At 34.2% G+C, this 22715-nt stretch overlaps 1 protein-coding gene across 1 annotated transcript in view; it reads right to left on the bottom strand.

Annotated features, from left to right (window-relative positions):
* Positions 1-22715, bottom strand: part of LOC110031832 (uncharacterized protein slr0889-like) — a gene marked incomplete at its 3' end in the record, with an annotated part of 69302 nt that overhangs the window by 30881 nt on the left and 15706 nt on the right. Inside the window, 4 exon segments of the mRNA XM_020735246.1 lie at positions 6355-6465; positions 7333-7457; positions 11908-12033; positions 12109-12156. Coding sequence (XP_020590905.1) covers positions 6355-6465; positions 7333-7457; positions 11908-12033; positions 12109-12156 — 410 coding nt within the window.

Below are 22715 nucleotides of genomic sequence, written 5' to 3' on the forward strand. Positions count from 1 at the left end.
CCCCCTTGAGATTCTCCCACCAATTCCCTGCAATCGATAGTCACTGCAGTCTCTCCCAGGCGCTGTTCTCCTTTTACCAGAGCCGAATCTCCTCTTCACACATTTTGATCAATCAATTCTGCAGATCGATCCAAACCAAAGAAGGTCGGAGAGATGAATCAGTGGGTTGTTATTGTGCTTGGCATGGATCCTGTGGCCTTTGAGACATTGATCTCTCAGATGGCGTAGTCGGCGAATGAGCTATGGATGTAAGCGGAGGTACTTTTCAATGTATGGTCGCAAGCTAATCTTCAAGTCTTTTATTTTTTTGTGCATAAAAATTATAACAAAACAGGCCATTTTTGTGCTAGGATTGCAAAGATATGTCTTTTTTTTTTTGGATGCTCACACTTGTGACTTCTTTTTTTTTTTTTGTGGTTGAAGAATATATCAACCATGCTAGTTCTTTCGTGTAGCCTTTATAGCTATTTTTATTACTTTTTGGCTTTGTTTAATACAAAATGCACTTCTCAAGGAGGAAGGGACCAGGCATCTTGTGGTGATGTTTGTGATAACTCTTGATGAAGCACGTGAGAGAGCCCTAGTGATGATGAGAAGGCTGCCCCTACAAACTCTCCTCCGGAGCCATTTTCTGCATTATGCCCTCCTCCGGAGTTTTTCCCTGCAGCAGGCCCTCCTCCAAAATTTTTCCCTGCAGCAGGCTCTCCTTTGAAGTTTTTTCCCGTATTAGGCCCTCCACCGGAGCTTTTTCTGCAGTCGGGCCTCCACCAAAATTCATCGTGCAATAAGACCACCAAAATTCTTCCTACAACAGGCCCTCCGCCAGAATTCTTAGGCCCTCCACCAAAATTCATCGTGCAATAAGACCTCCACCAGAATTCTTCCTACAACAGGCCCTCCGCCAGAATTCTTCTTGCAATAGGCCCTCCTCTAGAGCTTTTCCTACAGACTGCAGCAGGCCCTCTACCATAATTCTTCCTACAGCAAGCCCTCCTCCTGAATCGTTCCTGCATCAGACCCTCCTCCGAAATCGTTCCTGTCGCAAACCCTCCTCTGGAGCTTTTCCTGCAGCTGGCTCTTCTTTTGAACTTTTTTTAATATCAAACCCTCCTCTAGAGCTTTTCCTATATAATGCCCTCAAGCGAAGCTTTTTCTGCATCAAACCTTCTAGAGCTTCTCTACAATAAGCCCTACTCGGGAGCTTTTCCTATATCAGGCCCTCCTCTAGAGTCTTTTCCAGCAGCAAAGCCTTCCTCCGAAGCTTTTTCCTTTTTTCTTTGCAGGTCAAACCTTGTAGCATTTTCTTAGAGGTTGTCTACTTCCTTGGCCCTGCAGCAATACCTATAAGAGTCTTTCTCCTATCTAAAGACACTACAGGAAATTCAATTAAAGACAACCGCAATCAACTAAATGTCAATTTTTTATGCAGGTTGTCTACTTCCTTGTAAACTCCCATACAACATTACCTATAAGAGTTTTTTGCTTACCTACAGACACTGCAAAAACTGCAGTCAAAGACAACCACAGTCACCTAGAAGTTAATTTTTCCTGCAGATTTGCAGATTGATTACTTAGGAGCCTTCCGCCTAACTACAGACACTGCGAGAACTGCAGTCAAAGATAATCACAGTACATGCAGAAGAATTTAAGTTCTGTTTCACAAGATATTCCTCGTGCATTGTTTGATGTTTTCAAATCCAAGATGAACATGATTTTCAATCATGTTTCAACTTAATGAGTGTTAGAAGTTATATTAGGAAATAATTTATTCTTATTAGAAGTTATGAGGATTAGATTTATTTCCTAATATAATTTTATTTATTTTCCTATTTTAAGCTTTCCTATTTTATGTTATTTCTTTTTATCTCCAAATAATTAATATGAATCGATTAATTAAAGTTATTAGATGTTATATCTTTTCTTTCCTGATATTTTTTTATTGTTTCTCCTATTATAGGATTCTTGTAAGGGTTTATACACATTTTCATATCAATAAAAAAATTTGCATTATTTTGAATTTCAACAATAATAACTAAGTTAATCTTTGATAAATAATTTAATATTCAATTTACTTCAAATCTAATAATTGATTCATAAGGAGTAATCTCCTTTTTAAGAAATCAATGGTTCTTTTATTAAAATTTTCTACGGCAAAGATATCTTGTTAAAATTCTAGTCCCTTCTATCTAGAATTATAACATTTTTTATTTAATGACATCATAGTAATAATGTTGATCGTACTTAATAATAATAGTTGAAATGTTGTATCATGAAATAAAAATTAGGTTAAAGCATAAATACCGTTACTGTAAGTAATTTTCATACAAATGCTCACTAAGAAAATTATAAATTCTTAAATCATTCATACTTATTAAAAATAATACGATTAAATATACAAATATTTAATTATGAATAAGACTTTACATAAATATAATCTTTCCAGATGAAATAAGCTATACCATACTTTGAATTATATTAAATAATTTGAAATTTATCCTTTTACTTTACATTATTATTAAACTATAGTTACATATTGAATTAGCACTTCATCATAATTTTATATAAAATTAAATTATAAATTAAATTTTAATTAGTCTTCTCGATATAATTCCTCAAAATTAGTATTAAAAACCATAAATTTTTTTCTGTAAACTAAGTTGTAACTCCAAATGAAACATCTTAAAGTATTACAGAAACTCTAACCTAAAAGTATTTTTTTTAAATAAAGAATATATAGTTTTTCACATAAATCTTACTTCAAAATTCTGTTTAAGTTAAAGATAAGAAAAATCTCTTTTCCCACAACTCAAATCAGTCCAGAATTGCCAACTCGCTTCCACAGTGCTCGATTCGGCGCTTGAAGGTTCTACTCAACCTGTTTGCTTGTCTCATGCAAGGCAGCTCCATCTCCTTGCCTTTGCGCTTGCCTACTTGAATTTACATTCCCTTTTCGAGCCTTGCTCAATGATTTTGAACATGCTCGCTCAACACTATCGCCTTTAGTTCGTGATTAGCTCGGGCATCATTTAATGTTTTGCAGATGTCTATAACTTTTTCATGCCTCGCAAATTTCACATCATTACATTCTCAAACAAGAAGAAGGGCTCTAATAAATATAGACACACATGACCTGCAATTGGAATCATTGTTCTCTCTTTTGTCAAATTTGTGGGTGATGTATTAAGACTAATTGGGAAAAACTTCAAGGGGAATGAAGTAGTTCAAGCGATTTGTGGCTTCTACAAGTCATGGCTACCTTGCAACTATTGGTTGAACAAAGTTCAGAAGTGGGTGACACCCATGATGAATTCACGTAGTTGAGTGATCTCTTGATGTATAATTCTTATAACACTTCTTTTTTACGTGAAGGAGAGATTGTTAAGACACATAAACCTTGGAGTTTAATCTCAATAGTTGAAAATTATAATGTTAGTGAAAAAATGTTGTAGTTGGTCATCACTCGTAGGCTTAAACTTTTACAATGAAAATAAATTAGGTCAATAATGTAATTTGCCTAAATTTATTACACGCATTCATGCGACCATTCATCCATCTATATTTATAAGCTTAAATCAAGGTCATGTTCTTGACAAGGAAAATCTTAATGAATATTTTGAGTAATTATTTCGCTTCAATACGTTCTATTGCTTGAAATTTCAGCACTGCATTCCAAATTATTGTAAATTTACTACATTATTAAAAGCTATTGCTGGCAGTATCTTTTTCAGTCCCATGTTCCATCAGACAAAACGATGGAAGATCGTTGTTAAGATACCAAATAGATGATATGGAGAAGTGAAGTTAATATTCATATCCACAACAATATCATGCATCTTAATGCTAATGAAATAGATAAAGTTTTTTATGATATTTGAATAATTTGTTAGAAATTGAGTTAGAGGATTTTTTTGTACAATGGATGACTTTATGTATGCCCATAAAATACCATAGACAATCTTCACATGTTTACATGATAAGTTTTATTATGTTAAAAAAGATAGAAATATATTAAAATATTCATAGTGCTTAAGGCTAACGTTACAACAATATTTATTTATACTTGGAAGTGGAATGAAGAACGATTATGAAGGTAAGCAAATACATAGGGACTAGATGATTGATCTGTGAAGGGAAGAGCTCAAGTGAGGACAAGTTCTCAGAAAGATGGGCATTACAAGTGAAAGGTAGGGTAGTAGTATTTTAGTACAATTACTTTCAATGCATCTCCGATATTAGGAGTGTCAAATCAGATTCACGGATTTGTTTTAGGGTTGACAAGACCTAAAACTCCTTAACCGGGACTAGGCTTGGATACTAAACTGGTTAAGAATTTCAACCCAAACCCAACACTCTAACCGAAAACTGACCCATATAACCCAATTAACATAAGGCATAACAAATACTGATGTCAAATTCGAATCAATTTCAAGTTAGTCTCGAGCAAAATTCAGGCCGATTTTCAATCTCGAGGCAATTTTGAATTGCATGGTTAATTTTTGTTTGGCAGGCCAACCCAAACCAACCTAAACAATTATGCAGGTTAGGATTCCTAACCTGAACCCAACTCGAAAATTATGAGTCAATCGGAACTCAATTTTTTCAGTTGAGATTTGTTTGAGTTAGCATGTCAAGTCAATCTTTGACACCCCAATATCATATGGGAAAAGTATGATTATTATGATACTAAATTGGCGATAGGCGAATAGGACAAATATTGAAGCTCCCCGGCTCTCAATTGCCTTTGGAATTGAGAGATAATAGAAATAGGCTTTTTGAAAGAGGATTCTTAAGAAAAAATGCAAGTTTGTCTCAATAATATAGGGAAAACCATAAAAAAGGAATCACCAATCTTGGCATTTATAGAAAGGTATCGTGAATTAGGAGTTTTACAAGCTTGGAATTCACAAAGACATCTCAAGAATTGGGAATTCAGTGAAGAGATAAAAGGGGAACTATAGGTGACAAATAAACAAGTAAAAATACGAAGAAAAGTAAATTCAGTTTGGCCTTAATTTTTTTTGTTTCAAAAATAAATATCATCATCATCAGCCTTATCCGAGCTATGTGGGTTGGTAAATTTAATAATGGATAATTCAATACAATTAATTCATATCTCAATTTATAGAAATATGATGGATCACTCAAACAGCTTTATATTTAATTCCAAAAAGTTAAAGAAGTGATAAAATAATCCAAGAGAAAAAGATATTTGTAGATAATTCTTTACATAAAAGTAAAAACATAAAAGAAGAATATAATACCAAAAATACTTTAAAACACTTGAGGCTTGTCAAGGAGTGCTTCCAAAAGAGCACGCTTAACTTTAGTGTTTCAGATGAAAATTTCAACTATTATACTAAAAAACACGTTGATGTTTAAGAGTTCAGTTTCATTCTAATTAAGGGGTTTCACAATCTCCCCAACTTAGGTAACTAACATCATGATCAGTATTCTTAACCCAGAATCATCCACCAGGCAGATAGGATTCTAGAGATGGCCCATATAGATTCTAGAGAAAGCTCCCACCATGTGGCCCTTTATCCCATTTTAGGGCTCAAAAGATGACTCCCATGACATGGCATTTTATTTTGTATAACATTTAATTCTCATCTTTAGACTGGTGTAATGCTCTAAAACTATTTGTAATAACCCAAACTCTCACCTATCAAGATATTTTCCACTTTGGCTTGATTCCCATAAAGACACTTGAATTTGGAATTCTAATGCAATTCCAACTGTTATACAAGGCACCTCGATGTTTAAAAGTTCAATTTTATTCTACTTGCGGATTTTCAAAAAATATTAGTTGTGTATTTTAAGAAACAAAATGTGTTAAAATACAAAGTTCTATCTTCAAAGTTTCAAGCTATTTTACCAAGATCTTCATTTCAAAATAAAGGTGATACCATAAATGTTTTCATTTGTTTGCTAATAAAAGTTATCTATTTCCTTTCTGGATGCAAAGAACAATAGATTTTACTCACGTAAAAGTTTAAATGGCAACGAATAACACTACATATATATATATATATAAGATAATCGTATTTTCTAAGCTACACCTGTTTTTCACCAGTGTAAAACTTAACCAACATATATTCAACAAAAGGAGCCGTTAGAAGATTTCAGGTGTCAATAATTAAAAATAACATAAATTAGAAATAACAACATAAACTAAATAAATTTGATAATTTAATAACCTGTTGGTTAAAAAGAAAAAGGCATTAAAATATAAGAAAGGTGTGTCATCAACAACTCTTTTTTCAAGTTAATAATTCAAATAGCAATCCATGATTATGCAAGTTTAAAGAAAGCAAATATCCCTAAGTAATCCACGAAAAGATAATAGGTGCTTACCGTTTTGCTGCTGTGGCAAGCTTACCACCAGGATCTATGCCCCTTTGAGCTATCACGTGTCCAAGATTCATAATGGGAATTCCATGGATAAACTCCATCACTAAGACCTTCCTACCCGCATAGGGAAAAAAAATTTGTCACCAAATGGCAGAGATACATGTATAACTAAAAAGCCAACATCTATTGAAGATATCACTCAAGGAAAATGTTAGTTGAGTCTGCATTTTCTACCACATAATTCATTTTTAGAAAAAACTGCGGTCATAATAAGATCATGGATGCAACTTGGAAAAAAGAGCAGATTCATACAGGGATATCAACAAGAGTACAAGGCTTCATCGCACCCTGATATGATCATGAGCTGCATAAATCAATTTTGTAGTGCTCATATATTTTGTGGCATCAATGACATATCTTTTTTTGTTATATTCATGCCACTACATCTTATATGTGGTTTAGTGCAATTGTCTATTTCAAGTCATCATTGGTATTCTTAAAGATGTTTAAGATAATTGATTTAAAAACCCTATATCATAAATATAGAAACTTAGGATTAAAATTCTCAGTCTTAAACAATGAATGAATTCTTTAAAGCATAGTAAACTGATTCACATGCTCATCTACTTCACGTTGTACAACCAGTATAAAATAACTTTGGTTTTGTAATCATACAAGGTTGGGACAATGCTGAACAATGGTCATCATGGTGAATGCATGGATGTAAAAGGTAAGCGTATCTTCTTCATGATAATCTAAAGTCTGGGTATCTCCAGACTTTACAAAGATGTACATTACCAGCTTTAACGAAAAAAAAAAAACAGCAGCAATTAAGCATCTCTCCATTGATTCTAAAGGTGAGATTGAGACGAAGGTAAAATTAATATAATTCCTTCACAAGTTAAAGCAGCTTTAGGACATGCATTTGACAGTTTTCCCAAACATGCTTTTCTTTATCCGAAGGATTCACACTGAACATACCTGGTTACCATGCCATTGATAACGCGCGGCACAAGAACAGGAGTTTTTCTATTGTTGGTGCCAAAAAAATTTCTAATTCTTTCCATGGCCTCAGCCTCCCGCCGAAAATCAAATTCATACTGAATCTTTAATAGAATAAAAAATAAAAAAAAAGAGAAAAGGCATATAAGAAAAAATATGTATACCCAACAAACAAAAATTACACTGAATAAAGAGAAAAGGCATATAAGAAAAAATGTATACCCAACAAACAAAAATTACACTGAATAAATATAATTTCAAACAAAAAAGAAATCGCTGATCAACTTCTTAAGCATTATTCAATAAAATGGTCAGAGATAACCTTGTTGGACAGGAATATGTTGCATGGAACACACGCACACACACATATATATATGAAATTCTAGTTGTGATACTAGCACAAATCAATCCGGTCAAATGTTAGTTTTAATCTTATTCCTTGCTTTTGGTCTGTATTTTCTTTCTTTTAACCCCCAATGTTTATAGGAAGATATTTCAATAAACTAAATGGGTTAGAGAATAGGCTAAGGAGATTAAAAGATAAGGTTCTAGAAATTAATAGAATTGGAGATATAATTATAACCCTAAAGATTGTTGTTGATACTAAGATTTTTAATAGTACAGGTACTTATGCTCAAGTATGTTTAGATAAAGGTCCAAAAAGAAAAAAACTTTGAATGACCTAGAAGAATTAATATAGATGATACTTCTTGAAGAAAGAAATTTAATTGGAGGAGATTTAAATGAATGTGTTGTTGGTAAAGGGGTAGAAGGTTTAAGAAATATCATGGTGGCTACGATTTTGGAGTGATTAATATAAAATGTAGAACCATATTAAATTTTGAAGTAGCATGTGATTTTGTTATTGTTAACACTTTATTTAAGAAAAGTGGTGAGCATATTATTACTCATAAGAATGGATGTAATAAAACACAAAAGTGATTATTTTCTTATGAGCAAAAGAGAACGTCGAGAATATAAAGATTGTAAGGTCTTTCCAAGTGAAAATTTAAATATTCAAAATCAATCATTAGTTTTAGATTTTAAAAAGAAGAGTCGTAAGATAAATAATACAATGAAACATTATCGTAGAATTAGATGGGGGAATCTAAAAGACACAGATAAAATTATTTCTATGAGTAAACTTCAAGATTTCAAGACTTCAAGATTTTAGATGCTCATGAAGAAGCTAATTTTATGTGAGATAAAATAACAAACCTTATTAAACAAATGACAAAAGATGTGCTAAGACAATCAAGAATAAAAGCATTTATAAATAAAAATAGTTAGTGATAGAATAATAATGTGCAAGAAAAAAAAATATAAGTTGCAATATAAAAATGGGTTTAAATGTAAAATCATAGAAAATTGGGAAAAAATATAAGGTATAAGGTGGCCCATGAGGAGTCTAAGAGATCAATTTGTGATTCTAGTGATCTTTATAATAGCTTATATACTAAAGATGGCGAAAAATATATATAAAAACTAGTCAAACAAAGAGAAATAAAATTATAGATTTAATTTAATTAAAGTGTATAAAATATGAAAATCAAAAAAAATTTTCTTCGAGAAAGATATTCAAAATAGGCGGGTAAGCTATTTTGATAAACATTCAATGAAATTTCTAAAAATGCAATCGACCTTAGTGATTTTAATATCGTTAATAATAATAAAAATTTCTATCTTTACTATCACATTACTAAAATAAAGTTGAGGAGCCTTAAAAAAAACTGGTAAAAATCAGTAGGACCTATGATATCCCAATTAAAGTTTGAATATATTTAAGATATTTGGGGAGTTTCTTGGCTTACTAAACTCTTTAATATTATTTTAAAAGCTAAAAGATGGAGTGGATGAAGAGTATTTTGGTCCCCATTTTTAAGAATAAAAGAGATGCATGGGAGCATGCCAATTTGGGAGCGTGCCAATTATAGATGAATTAAGTTAATCTATCATACTTCAAAATTATGGTAGAGGGTAACAAAACAAAGGTTAAGACATGATAAAAAGATGTCTAATAATCAGATTCGATTTATGTCGGACAAGTCTACTATGGAAATTATAAAATTATTGAGAGGTTTGATGGAGAAGTACAGATAAAGTAAGGAGGATCTACATATGAATTTTATTAATTTAGAAAAAGTTTACGATAAGATGCCAAGATAAGTTCTTTGGAGAGTTCTAGAAAAGAAAGGTGTTGATATGACTTATATTCCATTCATTAAGGATATTTATAATAGAGTTGTTACTCTTGTTCGAACAGAAGGAAGATTGACAAAGTATTTTCCTATTTCTTGGACTACATCAGGGATCGGCTTTAAGCCCATATCTTTTGCTTTAGTTATGGTTGCTCTTACTAGACATTTATGGGAGAATGTACCCTAGTGTATGCTTTTCGACAATGATAACCCTTTTGTGGATTAGATTAGATAAAGAGTTAAAAAAAACAAGAATTATGGAGGTCTACATTGGAGTCTAAAGGCCCTTCTTTGAGTAGATCTAAAACTGCATATATGAAATGTAATTTTATTAGTACTAGCTCTAGTGGAAGAGATGTAAATATGGGTGATCAAATCATTAAGATGTCTGAGCGTTCTCGGGTCTACTGTTCAAAGCGATGGTGATATAGATGAGAATGTTATCAGTAGAATTCAGGTTGGTTGGTTGAAGCGGAGGAATGCATCGGGCCTATTGTGTGAAAGAAAAGTACCGCTTAGACTTAAAGGAAAATTTTATAAGATGGTTGTGAGACATGCAATGCATTATAGCGCAGAATGGTGGCCACCAAAAGAAAAGCATATAACAAAGTTAAGTGTTGCTAAGATGAGGATGCTCAAGTGGATGAGTAGCTTGATACTTAGAGACTAAATGCAAAAGGAATTTACCATTGAAAGGGTTGGTGTAGCTTCAGTGGCAGACAAGATTACAGTGAGTCGTCTCAGATAGTTTGATCACATTAAACGTCGACCATCTCATGATCCGATTAGGAAAATAGATGTTTTAGATTCGACTTATGTTAACAAGGCAGAGATAGACCTAAAAAGACTTGGGCATATTGTATAAAAAATAATCTTAACCTATTATAATCAAATAAAAAAATGACACTCAATAGGACACAATGGAGAAAAAAGATTCATGTAGCCGACCCCGCTTAGTGGGATAAAGGTTTGTTGTTATTGTTGTTGTAGTATTGTTGTTGTTATTGTTGTTGTAGTCGTCGTCGTAACTCCCAAAGTTTAATTTAAGAGTACAATGTAAAAATTGTCCCCTAATTATTTAGGGTCACTTTAGTCCCAAATTCAATAAAAGTGTCAAATTAGTCCCCAGATTCTTTAATATGGGATGAAGTAGACACGGAAAGAACCATTTTGGCCCCATTTAAAAGACTTTGGAGGCTAAATTGACATTTTTACAAACTCAGGGACTAAAATGACCCTTTACAAAGAGTGAGGGATAAACCCTTCTCTTTAATTTAAATCCTAGAAATCCCTCCAAAAACATTTTAAATTCACCAAATAAATTATAATACTTCAAAACATACCAAATTTGGAGCCAATAGCTCAACCTTATTTCAAACAATATAATGAATCTACTTTGTAAAGAAGATTTCAATAAAATTGGTAAAGGAAGCTCAACAAAAGTTATTTCTAGGAAGTCTGGCATTTACTTCAAGCGAGAAAATTAGTATGCTAGCTTCTCTTGAAAGCATTATTTTTTAGTGACTGGGACATTTTTTCGTGGAGTTAAAAATTCAAGCAATTCTTCAAGCGAGAAAATTAGTATGCTAGCTTCTCTTGAAAGCATTATTTTTTAGTGACTTGGACATTTTTTCGTGGAGTTAAAAATTCAAGCAATTTCAAATCTCTAAAGTTTTTTTATGAGACATTTATTAAGTACAATTGTGCTGCATCTCATTTAGAGTACCCAAGTATTATACCACTTGTCCACTTCAGACAAATGAAACCTGCAAGTGCTGATTGATGATTTCTAAGAGCTTGCTTGTTGAAATGAAACAGTTCAAATTGCTACAAACAGGTGATTAAGGAAATAAGAGTATCATTTCCAAATATAAATTATGAAGATCTTAAGTAAAAGACTTCAATAAAAAAACAAATCTAAATTTGATTCTCAACCTCTCCGTCCCCCAAAAGTTCTATTTGTTTAATTAATCTCAGGCAAAATATTTGAAATTGCCTAGTACAAATTCCATCCATCCTTCTCATGTTTCCTCTGATTGATTAAATGTCATAAAACTATGAAAACAAATAAAAAATTTTGTTTCCTCAAATTGTCTGTCCTCTCAAACTCACAATGGTAGTTTTTTTGTTTTTTTTTCCTGTTATCTATATCAAAAAAACCTTTTCTACTAGTTGGCTCCTCTCAATGGATAATTTTTATCGATGCGGAAGTGTTTAAAATATTTGACAGTGAATTATAACCCTCCATTATAGGATATCACCAGAATTAGCAGTATAACTACCAGAAGTTAACTCCTTACACTGAGAAATAAAAAAATTTACTAAAAAAACACAAAGTAACAAAAATAACAAATACCTGCTTTTCCACTTCCTTCGTAAGAGAAAATAGATCAAATTTGATCTCCCTTTGCAGGAATTTAGCTAATGCTTGCAAATTATGGATATCTACCATCATTAGATTCTCAACACCAGGATGTTGAACCTAAATCAAAACCCAAGAAGAAACTTGAGCATCGACAATGATTGAAAAAGAGGACAAACTAGAAGTTACACTCACCTTAACCGCAACATCAGTCTTTGCATGTCTTAATCTTGCGCGATGTACCTACAATTGCAGATACCATCGAATTTGTAACTTTCAAAGAAAATTTTAACATGCTGACAACAATCTAAAAAATAATAAGATTATCTGAAACAGGTAAAATAGTTTACCTAGTGATAGAAACCTTTACAGAGATAAGCCAATAGCTTCCTATAGCCAAAACATTTAATAATGTTTAGATAAATCTCTATTGAACTAACTACTAAGTCGCAATTATAAATTTATAGAACAGGGCCACAATTCAAATTGGGGTATTATCACACAGGCAGTCAATTGATCGGATTCAGTGAGTCCAAAACATAAAGCTTGGCATTTTCAAGTGATCAAAAGAGACCGACTTTCTCAAAAGAAAAGAATAACTAGTAATTACACAAACAATTACAACATGACAGTAAGTTTTGGCAAAATGTACTATGCTAAGAAGGATGTTAAGCTATTATCTGAAATGGATCGATAGGTAGTAATGCTTATTAAAAAGACCAACAGAATGAACCAATCGAATCACCAACTTAATTATTAGAAAGTAGATTTGACCATTGGAAAATTCACTAAGCCTTCGGGCTACTCAGCTATTTTTAAAGGAGAAAGTGGTATATTATTTACAAAGGATATCCCCTATTTATAAACAGAAATCACATATAATATTTTAGGGAACACCCAAAAAAACAAAAAACGATTCTCCATATATAAAGAAGTTTCATATTTAATATAAATATATGCTAAAGCTGCCCCACGGATTAGATTATATATACCAGCTAATTGTTAACTTTTTGGAGCCAAAGATAAAGAAGACCTAAAGCTTGGATAAATATATCAACAATTTGTTTTGGACTGAGCATAATCTTCTTGGAAAGCATGGTATCTTAAATGAAATGATAATCAACTTCAATATGTGCGGTTCATTCATATGATACAATGTTATTAGCAAAAGTAGAAGGCAATATTAATTCCACAGCACAATATCATTAACTAACAAAACGAACTCTCTAAGTCTTTACCCACATCATTTAATGTGCATGATCAATAAGCATAACCCTGAATTAGCCTCAAGATTGAATATTGGCATCAATTTCTTTTTCACATGACTAAGTTAGTAAAAAAAAATGCAATTTCTAAATATTAACTCCTCATCTTCAACTGAGCAACTTCCCCTCTTCAACTTAGCCGGTATAATCAACATATGAGCATGCTTCCACATTCAGGAACTCAATCTTTGAATATAGTAATCCTTTTCAAAAAGATAAATATATTCTCGAGTGTTCCAAAAATAGCCTCCCAATGTTTCTACTTTGGAGCTTGCATGTGCTAACTAATAACTCCGATGATAAATAATGTAATAATTGTATATATATAAAATATATAATAACAATAATAATAATAATAATTTAAATCAACATGTTGTTTTCAACAAAAACCGGCTCGACGGTTTTGATGGTAGGAGACAAATATGGCGTTTCATTCGAACCAAAGGAGAACAAGCTAGAGAGATAGTGAAAGGAGAAGGAAGAAGTGGCTTGTGGGGCAAGCGGTGCAGTTGTGTGTGGTTGTGGGTGTCGAAGCCAAACATCGAAGAGCTAGAAGAGAATGTGCGCGCTCTGTTCTCGAAGGAAGAGAATGGGGGAGGCTTGCTTTGGGGAAGGAGGAAGAATGGCTGACATGCCAAGGGTTTGGAGGTGAGGAGCCTTGCAAGCATCCTGTGTAGAAGATGAGTGGCATCGAGGAAGAAGAGCATGGGCTCTATGCATTCAGAAAAAATATTATGTGCTTTCTCCTAATGCATCCGGATTTCATGTGCAATTAGGTTGTAAACAATGTACAGATTGTTGTACAACGTGTACAACCTTATTGTATATAAAATTCGGATGCATCGGGACAAAACATGTAATATTTGCTTGTGCGTCCGCACAGGAAAAGAGCATCATGTGGGCGAATTTATGTGTGTGTGTCCTGTGCGGAGGAGAAGAGAAGGAAATGAAGGAGAGGCTTGAGTGCAAGAGATGCAACCAAACATTATATTATAAATTAAAAGATTTTGTTTTAAATTAAAATTTTTATATTAATATGAATATTATGAATTGAAGGAGGGATAAAAGGGCTTTTGATTCAAGGATTTGAACTTTGGATCATAATTTTTACAAGAAGGAGAAATAGATGATTAAAGTAAGGATTATAGTTAATCATAATTTAGTAATGTTTAATTTCAATTAAAGTTAGATATTATTTTTTATCTTATACTAATTAATAACAGATGCATAGATTAAAGAATTTCGCTTCCCAAGGACACGAGATTGGAATCATTGTTATCACACAAGAGGAGCAAGGAAAAAATATAATAAAAGGCGGGGCTTTAATCTTTTACATCAGAGACACACCCGGCTTTAATCTTTTACATCACTTATGTTTTTTTTTGAAATAATTGGTACTCAAGCATCTAGAAATGGAAAATGTGAGTATGTTCTAGGAGTTAGACTTGATTACTTGCTTAAAGTGGTGAAACTATGGCATGTTTTTATTTATAGCATACTTCTTGTAGCATACTTCTATTGGAGTGTTGACCTCATTTTTGTAAGGTCTTTTCTTCTCAGCATACTTCTATTGGAGGCAATTAGGAGGGTTGAAACATGGCTTTGAGACAATGTTAGCTCCACTTGCAAGCATGTTAGGATATGTATCATGAAGCTTTCATTTATTCTTATCTAGCATGAGACATTGGAAGGTTTATTTGGTCTTTCACGCATGTGGGGCTCAGTTTTAGCTCCTATAGTTGCCTCATTTGTTCGAAATCTATATGGAGTATGAAAAGATTTATTTTTGGAAGTCTCTTGAAGTTTATCTCGAAGGCTTGGTTTTGATTTATCACTGCTCTTTCTCATTCAAGTATTGGTTCAGAAAAGGAATTTTTGGAGGCCTTGAAATGTTAGCTTTGAAATTTATGCATACTTCTTTACTTAATACTATCTTGTTCATATAAAATACATGCTGAGGGGGCGTTGTTTTAGCCATTGAATGGCTCGGGTTTGGCCCTCGTTGGGGTTGATTAATACCTGTTGGAAGTTGTTTCATGCTTGGAATACTTAAGTTGGGGGCCTAAATATACTTTCTATGTTATTGTTCTTGTTTAAGGCATATATTGGCTCTATATCTTGATATTTCAAAAGCTTGTGAGCTGTTCCTTGGCGTTGAATGGCTCGGTTTTATCTTGAAATGGCCGGAATTTTTAATTTCTATTAAAGCTTGGATTTTAATCTATGCTCAGGCCTTGTCTTGGCCCTGAATGGCTCGGATTTGGGTCTTTGTGGGTACTCAGTTTTCATTGTAGGAGCATGAGATGTTAATTTTTGTTGAGGCTTTGAAGCTTCTTTACTAGTTTTAAGGGTCTCGCTCTGGCCCTTGCTGATTTTCGATTTGCTTAAAAGTGGTTGGATGTTAATTTATGTTGAGACCACGGTCTTAATTTCTGTTGGAGCTTTATTTTTGGCCTTGAATGGCTCGGTTTTAGCTTCCCTTGGAGCTCGGTTTTACTTGCTTTGGTCCTACCCGTGAGCTCACCATTGAGATTTGCCCCTCTAGCAGTCCTTACCCGTGAGACCTATTGGAGGTTATTTGGTGTGATTTAGTCCTTGTTGGGCTTAAACTACTTGGATGATTGTAGGTGGATTGAAATTATAATTATATTTTGTACTCTCTTATGTATATCAAAGATCCTCATAGAATTGATTCGGGTTGCCTTTGACGTGAGCTTTTCTTGTGCTTGGACTGATTTTTCCTTACTTTGGCTGTGAGCCTTGTTCAGTGGGCACTGCCCTTGTGGCCTTCGGTTTTGCCCTCTAATCGTGAGATCAGTAGGCATAGGTCTGCTTCCTTTTTGTCCCCCACCCGCGGATTTGTGTTGTGTTGGGTTCCCGCTTGCCATATGTGGCCGTGAGCTTCCTATATGAAATCTGGTTTGGTTTGTTTTGGCTCCTACCCGTGAGCTAGTTTGGAGTCCGGTTGTGCTTTTATTGGCCTTACCAGTGACCCTCTACCCTCTTTTGGCCCTGTTTCTTACCTTGGTCGTGAGCCTTTCCTGTGCCTTGGGTTGCCTTGGCCGTGAGCCTTTTTTGGCCCTGTTTCTTGACTTAGCCGTGAGTACCTTGTTCTGTTGGTGGACTTAGCCGAGAGCGTTGGTGGCTGTTTGCTCTCCTCTATTGACCCCGACTGTGAGCATCTATTTGGTTCTATGGGAAGATTTTATGCTTATTTGATATATGAGGCCATTGATTAATTTGGAAGTTGGAGGATCCTGATTTTTGCATGGGTTTGGGAGTACTAGTGGTGGTATTCTTCGGGTTATTTTCCTTTTGTGAAGTTTGGGAGATTTTTAAGTCTCATTTTGGAAAAGCATTTGGTTGGAATGAATTAATTTCTTAAAAGATATCTTTGTGGTTTGGATATCGGCGTTAGGAGGTCATTTTGACTTGGGTTGATCCACTTATAAAAAAGTGAGAAAATGATACCCTTTCGGATTGATTCAAGGATCTTCGGGCTTTCCTTTTCAGGTCTTTTATTCTTGGTTCGATTTTTTATGCTTATGATCGATACATAAGTGTCCACGTATAGCCTTTCGTCATACGTGTCGCAAGTAGGTCGGTTTTGTTTTGGGGCTTCGGGCGGTGATGACAAAGGCACACCGGAGATAGAGCAGAATGATATGTCATCCTACGACATCGGGATCCGATTCAGGAACCCATCAGGATCCGATTCAGGAACCCGGTGAGCTATAGAATGACAGTATCATTCACCGACACAAGACTAGCGGGAGTTGATCCGAACCTTCTTAGATTGTTGTAGCCTCGGGAGTTGATCCGAACCTTCTTAGATTGTTGGAGCCTTATGCCCGACAGCGCGATCGACTCGTGGACAACTACTTTTCAAAATTAATAAAAACAAATTTGATAAGAACAAACATACATTTTTCTAAAACAAAAATATATTTTTCGCTACATACAAAATTGATACAGCCCACTTTTCGCATGTTTGAAACTTATGTGCATGCTGAAAACATAAATTTTAAATATATTTTAAACATTAGTTGTCTACCTGTTGATCACCTGTTTAGGCTAAAGAATACCCTCCTGAGTTAGGTTCGATAGGACACCCTTCTAGTTAAGTGGAGGGTTTTATACATCCGGGTGACCAAGTAACCTTCGACGACCCTCGAGTACTAATATATATTTGAGTCTAGCCCCGACCCGAGTGCTTGTTGTCCCCTCTTTTCGGATTTTTCGTATGTTTTCTTGGAATTTTGGACAAAGCACTCGTGGTCTTTTCTTCGGGATTTTCCCGAGATTTTGATGATCTTATTTAAATTATTATCTGTCAATTTTTTCGAATTTTTCCGTGAGTCTTTTTACGATCTTTCTTTAGATTTCTAGATGATGTTTCTTTGTTTTCATTTATATAAAGCAGTTCAGCTTGCTTCCTCAAATTTTGTTATTTGTACCTGTTGCATCAATTACACCTAAGGAACAGCGGGTCTCCCAGGTATACAGGTTTGTTTTATGTTTACAGCTTGTTATTCTCTTATAATCACTTCTCTGTTGTACCTTTTACTTTTCTTTACATTGCAGATTGTATTGCTTTCTTTATTGCATACTCTACTGTTTGTCTTATGCTACATACCCTACAGTTATGTTATACACTGTACAACTTTAACATGTTATCTTTAAAATATCTAAAGAACTACAATCATAGGGCCGCTGGATTTGACATTATAACCTAACACCCTAGAAAACTTAGACTCGTCACGACATAGAGCTTGAAACTAGCGCGGTGGGGCAGCACAACCATCTTCAACAGCAGAACATGTCTTCCCCAGCTAAATCATTCATTTCCTAGAAATTAAAATAACATTCATAGGATTTCGAGGTTCTTCGTCTAGCGCAACATAAATCCTCAACTTTTCGTTAGGCATTTGTATAGCTCTGTTGTACGATCTGAACTCTAACTCGTTTTAGGATTCCAAGGTTGTCATCCGTCACGACCTAAATCCTCACATCTTCCAGGTTGTTTGTGTGATTATTTCACACGAATGTAAGTCCTAATTAAATAAAAATTGTCAGGATAAAACACTTGAATATTTCTCCTCGAAACTGAAGACAAATCATAGGATAGACTGGGAAGTCATCGAGGTTCTCCTTCGGATCTGCGGCATCCCCTAGTTTCTTTCTCCTTTGGATTCTATAACAAAATGCTCCAAATTTGAGTCATTCCTGTTTCACACATCTTTGTCCGATCTCATTGAACCTCCTCGAAGGCAATTGTTCCTAACTTTTATCGAGAGTATTCTTAAGTGACTTCGGTCATTAAAGATATAATTAACTATAGGGGTTTGCCTCTATAGAGAACTTGGAACTCAAGTAAAATACACCTTATTTAATCTTTATATTAAATAGGGGAACTTGTCGGTCACACAAAATATTCGCAGATCAAACGAATATCACAAATATCTTAATTTGTAGGATTGGGTTTATCACTGGGATATACCCTTACCTTTCGGAATACAGGGTTTGAGGTAAAGCGCTCTGAGGTAAAGCGCTCTTTCATTTAATTTATGAAAAATATGGGGTCAATTTGATTTTCATAGTTAATTTTAAACTTAAATCTATATGTAAATTAAAGACGTCATTCCGAAGCATGCGACGGGACTTCGATTCCGACGACCGGATTTCGATTCCAGTGACCGACAGCTTCATACGGGCAACTCCACCACAAAAATAATGTCGATAGCTTATGGACAGGTATTTATCCACAATATAAAAAAACTCTAAATGCAATAGTATTATGCAGATAATCACATGAAGGCCTATAGAGAATTATTTTTTATAAATTAGCACAGGATTATTTCACTTGAATTGACGGAGCAGTTATATGGCAAGTTTCCTCTTGCTCACCTAAAGCTCTTCATCTAGTTTAAACAGCCAAAAATTTGTCATTCTTAGAATTTCATGAAATATTGGCGAATTTCGTGAGTTAACCCTAAAAATTAAAAATAATTCATTGATAAATTCTTACCTCAAAAAAACTTCTTACTTCATCCCTTTTTTTCTTATCTCATTAACCCTTTCTTGACCCATAAAATAGACCTGTTGTAGAGTACAACTTTCAGCTCGACAGTCTCATAGTTGTTCTCGCAAAGCTACATTGAGGAGGAGCACACAAAATGCATCAATTTATAACAAATGCCAAAAAGGAAACATAAGGAAAGAAATGTCTGGATTATCATAAAAATGGTGTTCTTCTTAATAAAAATCCCCGAAACTTCAAGCCAAGAGTTACGGCACTCTGTGGTTGTCGGCTTCGCTTCTACTACAAGGATTGAGTCGCGGGATCCTACAAGCATGCAAAACCAAAAATAGGGAGAGGGGAAATGAAGGGAGTGCAACATTTAACTTAGTCCATTAATTTCTAACCATATGACTCACCAAACCATTGCATGCAAGCGTAAATGCGAAGATTGGCTAGGAACAATAAAAATGTGGGATTAGGGAGGAATATTAAGATAATTAAAAGTAAATAAACTTATAACTTTATAATTTTATATCTTCTCTTAAGTTATAAATTCATGTCTTGTGTTATATATTAAATTAATCAATTCAACATGCAAAATTTTATAAAATTGATTCGGTTTATATCTGAGGGATGTGAAATTTGGGATGTGTTTTACAATTGTCAAGATTATACCTGCTTCTCAAAAAAAGGTGTTATAAGTATTCTACGACACCTTGGAACAAGGAAAAGTAGACAGTAATCTTAAGAAAATTCATTGATTTCCCTAAGGACCCATCAGTCAGGCTAGTCATAATAAAAGGGTTTAATATGGAGATATACTATAACATTAGTTATATTACATTCATCACAATCAAGCACAGGAATATAACCACATATCTTTCAGTATTTATACACAATTATGAACTTGTAACAATAAAATTTAACATATCAAAATTATAAAATAAATAATAAACGTTGAAATCATGAAATACGAGCAATTAAATATGAGTCTATGTAGTAATAAAATAAGGTTAATTGCATATGAAAGTCATTATAAGAAAAAAATAAAAGCTACTGCAAATATATGAATGAAATTAAAAGGATACAAATGACAAACATATAATTAGCTAGGAATTTAATGCAAATAACAAAGATAAGACCCATAATAATTAATGGTGCATTTATCACTTAAAAATAGGAGTTATGGTGATGTTATAATAATTAATGGTGCATTTAAAAACGTTGCTATAGCGGGTTTCAAATTTATCATAAGTTCAATTAGCAACATTTGGCAAGGTTCATAAAAGTCCTACACCAATGAATTAATGAGAGTATAAAGTTACTTATTAACAAATTAATTGAAACCTTGCTAGTTTAGGTGATGTTATAATTTAACCAAACTCATTATCAAATTCTTTAATATCGCCTTTAACAAAAATATTGATTTAAGCTATCCTCAATATGTATTAAGATGAGTAATTAAAAATTTGAGCCTGAAATTTCAAATTCAAAAATGCTTAAGACATAAGTTCATACAATTAATAAGATTGAATTAATAAGAAAGAATAGAAGTAGAAATCAAGGAGTGAGCTCACCTTAGGTCTCCACTATGATGGTAAGGAGGACGGGGCTGCGAAGTTGCTAGAAGGAGAAAGACAGGAGTTTTGGTGGTTTTTGTATGCCACAATCCCCTCGTTACCCTCACGGCTAGCTCTAATCGTGACTGTATCGTGAGGGCTCAGGGGAGGAGAAGAATGGGAGTTTTAGTGGTTTCTATACGCTATGATCCCCTTGTTCCTTTCACGGATAGCCCAAATCGTGACCGTATCACGAGGGTTCGGAGAAGGAGGAGAAGGATAGGAGTTTCGGGGGTCTCTGTAAAGGAGTTCAAATATGAGGTGTCAATACCTTAACCTTCGGCTCTTTTAATAGAGCAAAGAGGCAGCTCAAGAGTAAACGTGGGAGAAGTAAAAAAGGAAAGAGTAGAGTCCTCAAAATGGAAAGCGACAAAGAGAAAGGAAAGAAATTTGTGTGACCTGCTCAAGAGAAAGGCGAAAAGAAGAAAAAGAAAAATTCAGATCTTACAATAGGAAACCTGTATTTGATTTTGATCTTATTCACAACCCAACTATCCCTGCACATAAGTCACAATCCAACTTTTTTTTTGCACCATCAAAACTGACACAACATGGATTGGTGCTCTCGCAAATTTATCAATCAGGCCATCAGATCCTCAATTTATTTTTGTAGCTCCTCATACTCTACTGATCACAGCCGATAGTTTGGTCAAGCACTAATATCCGTCTATAACATGTCGAATCTCTTGCAAAGCTGACAATCCAAATGGCAAACTATCCGTCAAGTCATCATAAAACTCCTCTAGTAATGGTTGCATTGCCTCAGGCATCAGTTCCTTCATCTCACTGCCTTCTAGCATTACCAAGGACAATCCCAATGGTGCCTCTTGCATAGCTTGTAGAAAGGTAACACGAGGCGTTATGGCTCCAATTTTATTTGAGTGTTCATCACCGCGAACCCTTTTAATTGTAAAAGTATAATATGTATCCCATGTTTGTTAAATGTGCACAAATTTTTATGGTTGTCAAGAAGTATATGTCTGTCAAACTGCCACAGTCGGCCCAACAAAAAATAACATGTATCCATAAGGACGACATCACACCAAACTTGAACCTACAACATGTCACAAATTGAAATTTCTACGTAACAACATTTGTTAACATAAATCGCATTTTCCTTCTTCAGCCAAGTACAAAAGAATGTTGGAAACGCTTCAGTGCAGAGAGGCTCAATTCATCCACCATCTTTGTAGATACAATATTTTCACAAATATCACCATCTATAGCCCACCTTCCCCTTTAGAGTACAACGGGTACCAAAGATGTTACGCCTGAGCTACTACTAATTCCTTTTAGGCTCAGTTTGGAAAACCTATTGAGCCACAAGCATCTTAATTTCAACTGTAGGTAGTCGGTACTCCTCTCCAATCTCTTAAGTTTTAAATTTTCCGCCAACAAAATGCACCCTTTTTTAACAATGGTGGCTTGCTTTACCCTTCTATCAGTTGGAATGTCCTTCTATTCAAAAACATTTTCACTATATTGAGCCAATTCATGAATTCATGTGGATCCATGCAACTATTCAAAAACATTTTCACTATATGGAGCCAATTCATGAATTCATGTGGATCCATGCAACTGTTAAAATCTAATAAATCCAACTTTACTCCAAAACCACCCTCTCAAATGAATTGATCTGGATCTATGCAACCGCCAAAATCTAATAAACCACATTCACTCAATATCAAATAGACTTAGTATCAGCTTTTCATCAACTGAAACTTCTTGGTGGAAAACTTTTTGCATCTCCATCACCCGGTTGCTCACCATTGTTGTTGTAGGTGTCTTCCCCATGCTGCCTTATTTCAAAATCAGCGAGCCTCAATTGCAATTGGATGATTTCCCGCTATATATCCACCATGAAAATTTTTACCACCTCGTTAAGGGTTCTCCTTG

This window comes from Phalaenopsis equestris, unplaced genomic scaffold (genome assembly GCF_001263595.1).
Source record: "Phalaenopsis equestris unplaced genomic scaffold, ASM126359v1 Scaffold000848, whole genome shotgun sequence".
Taxonomy (NCBI): Eukaryota; Viridiplantae; Streptophyta; class Magnoliopsida; order Asparagales; family Orchidaceae; genus Phalaenopsis; species Phalaenopsis equestris.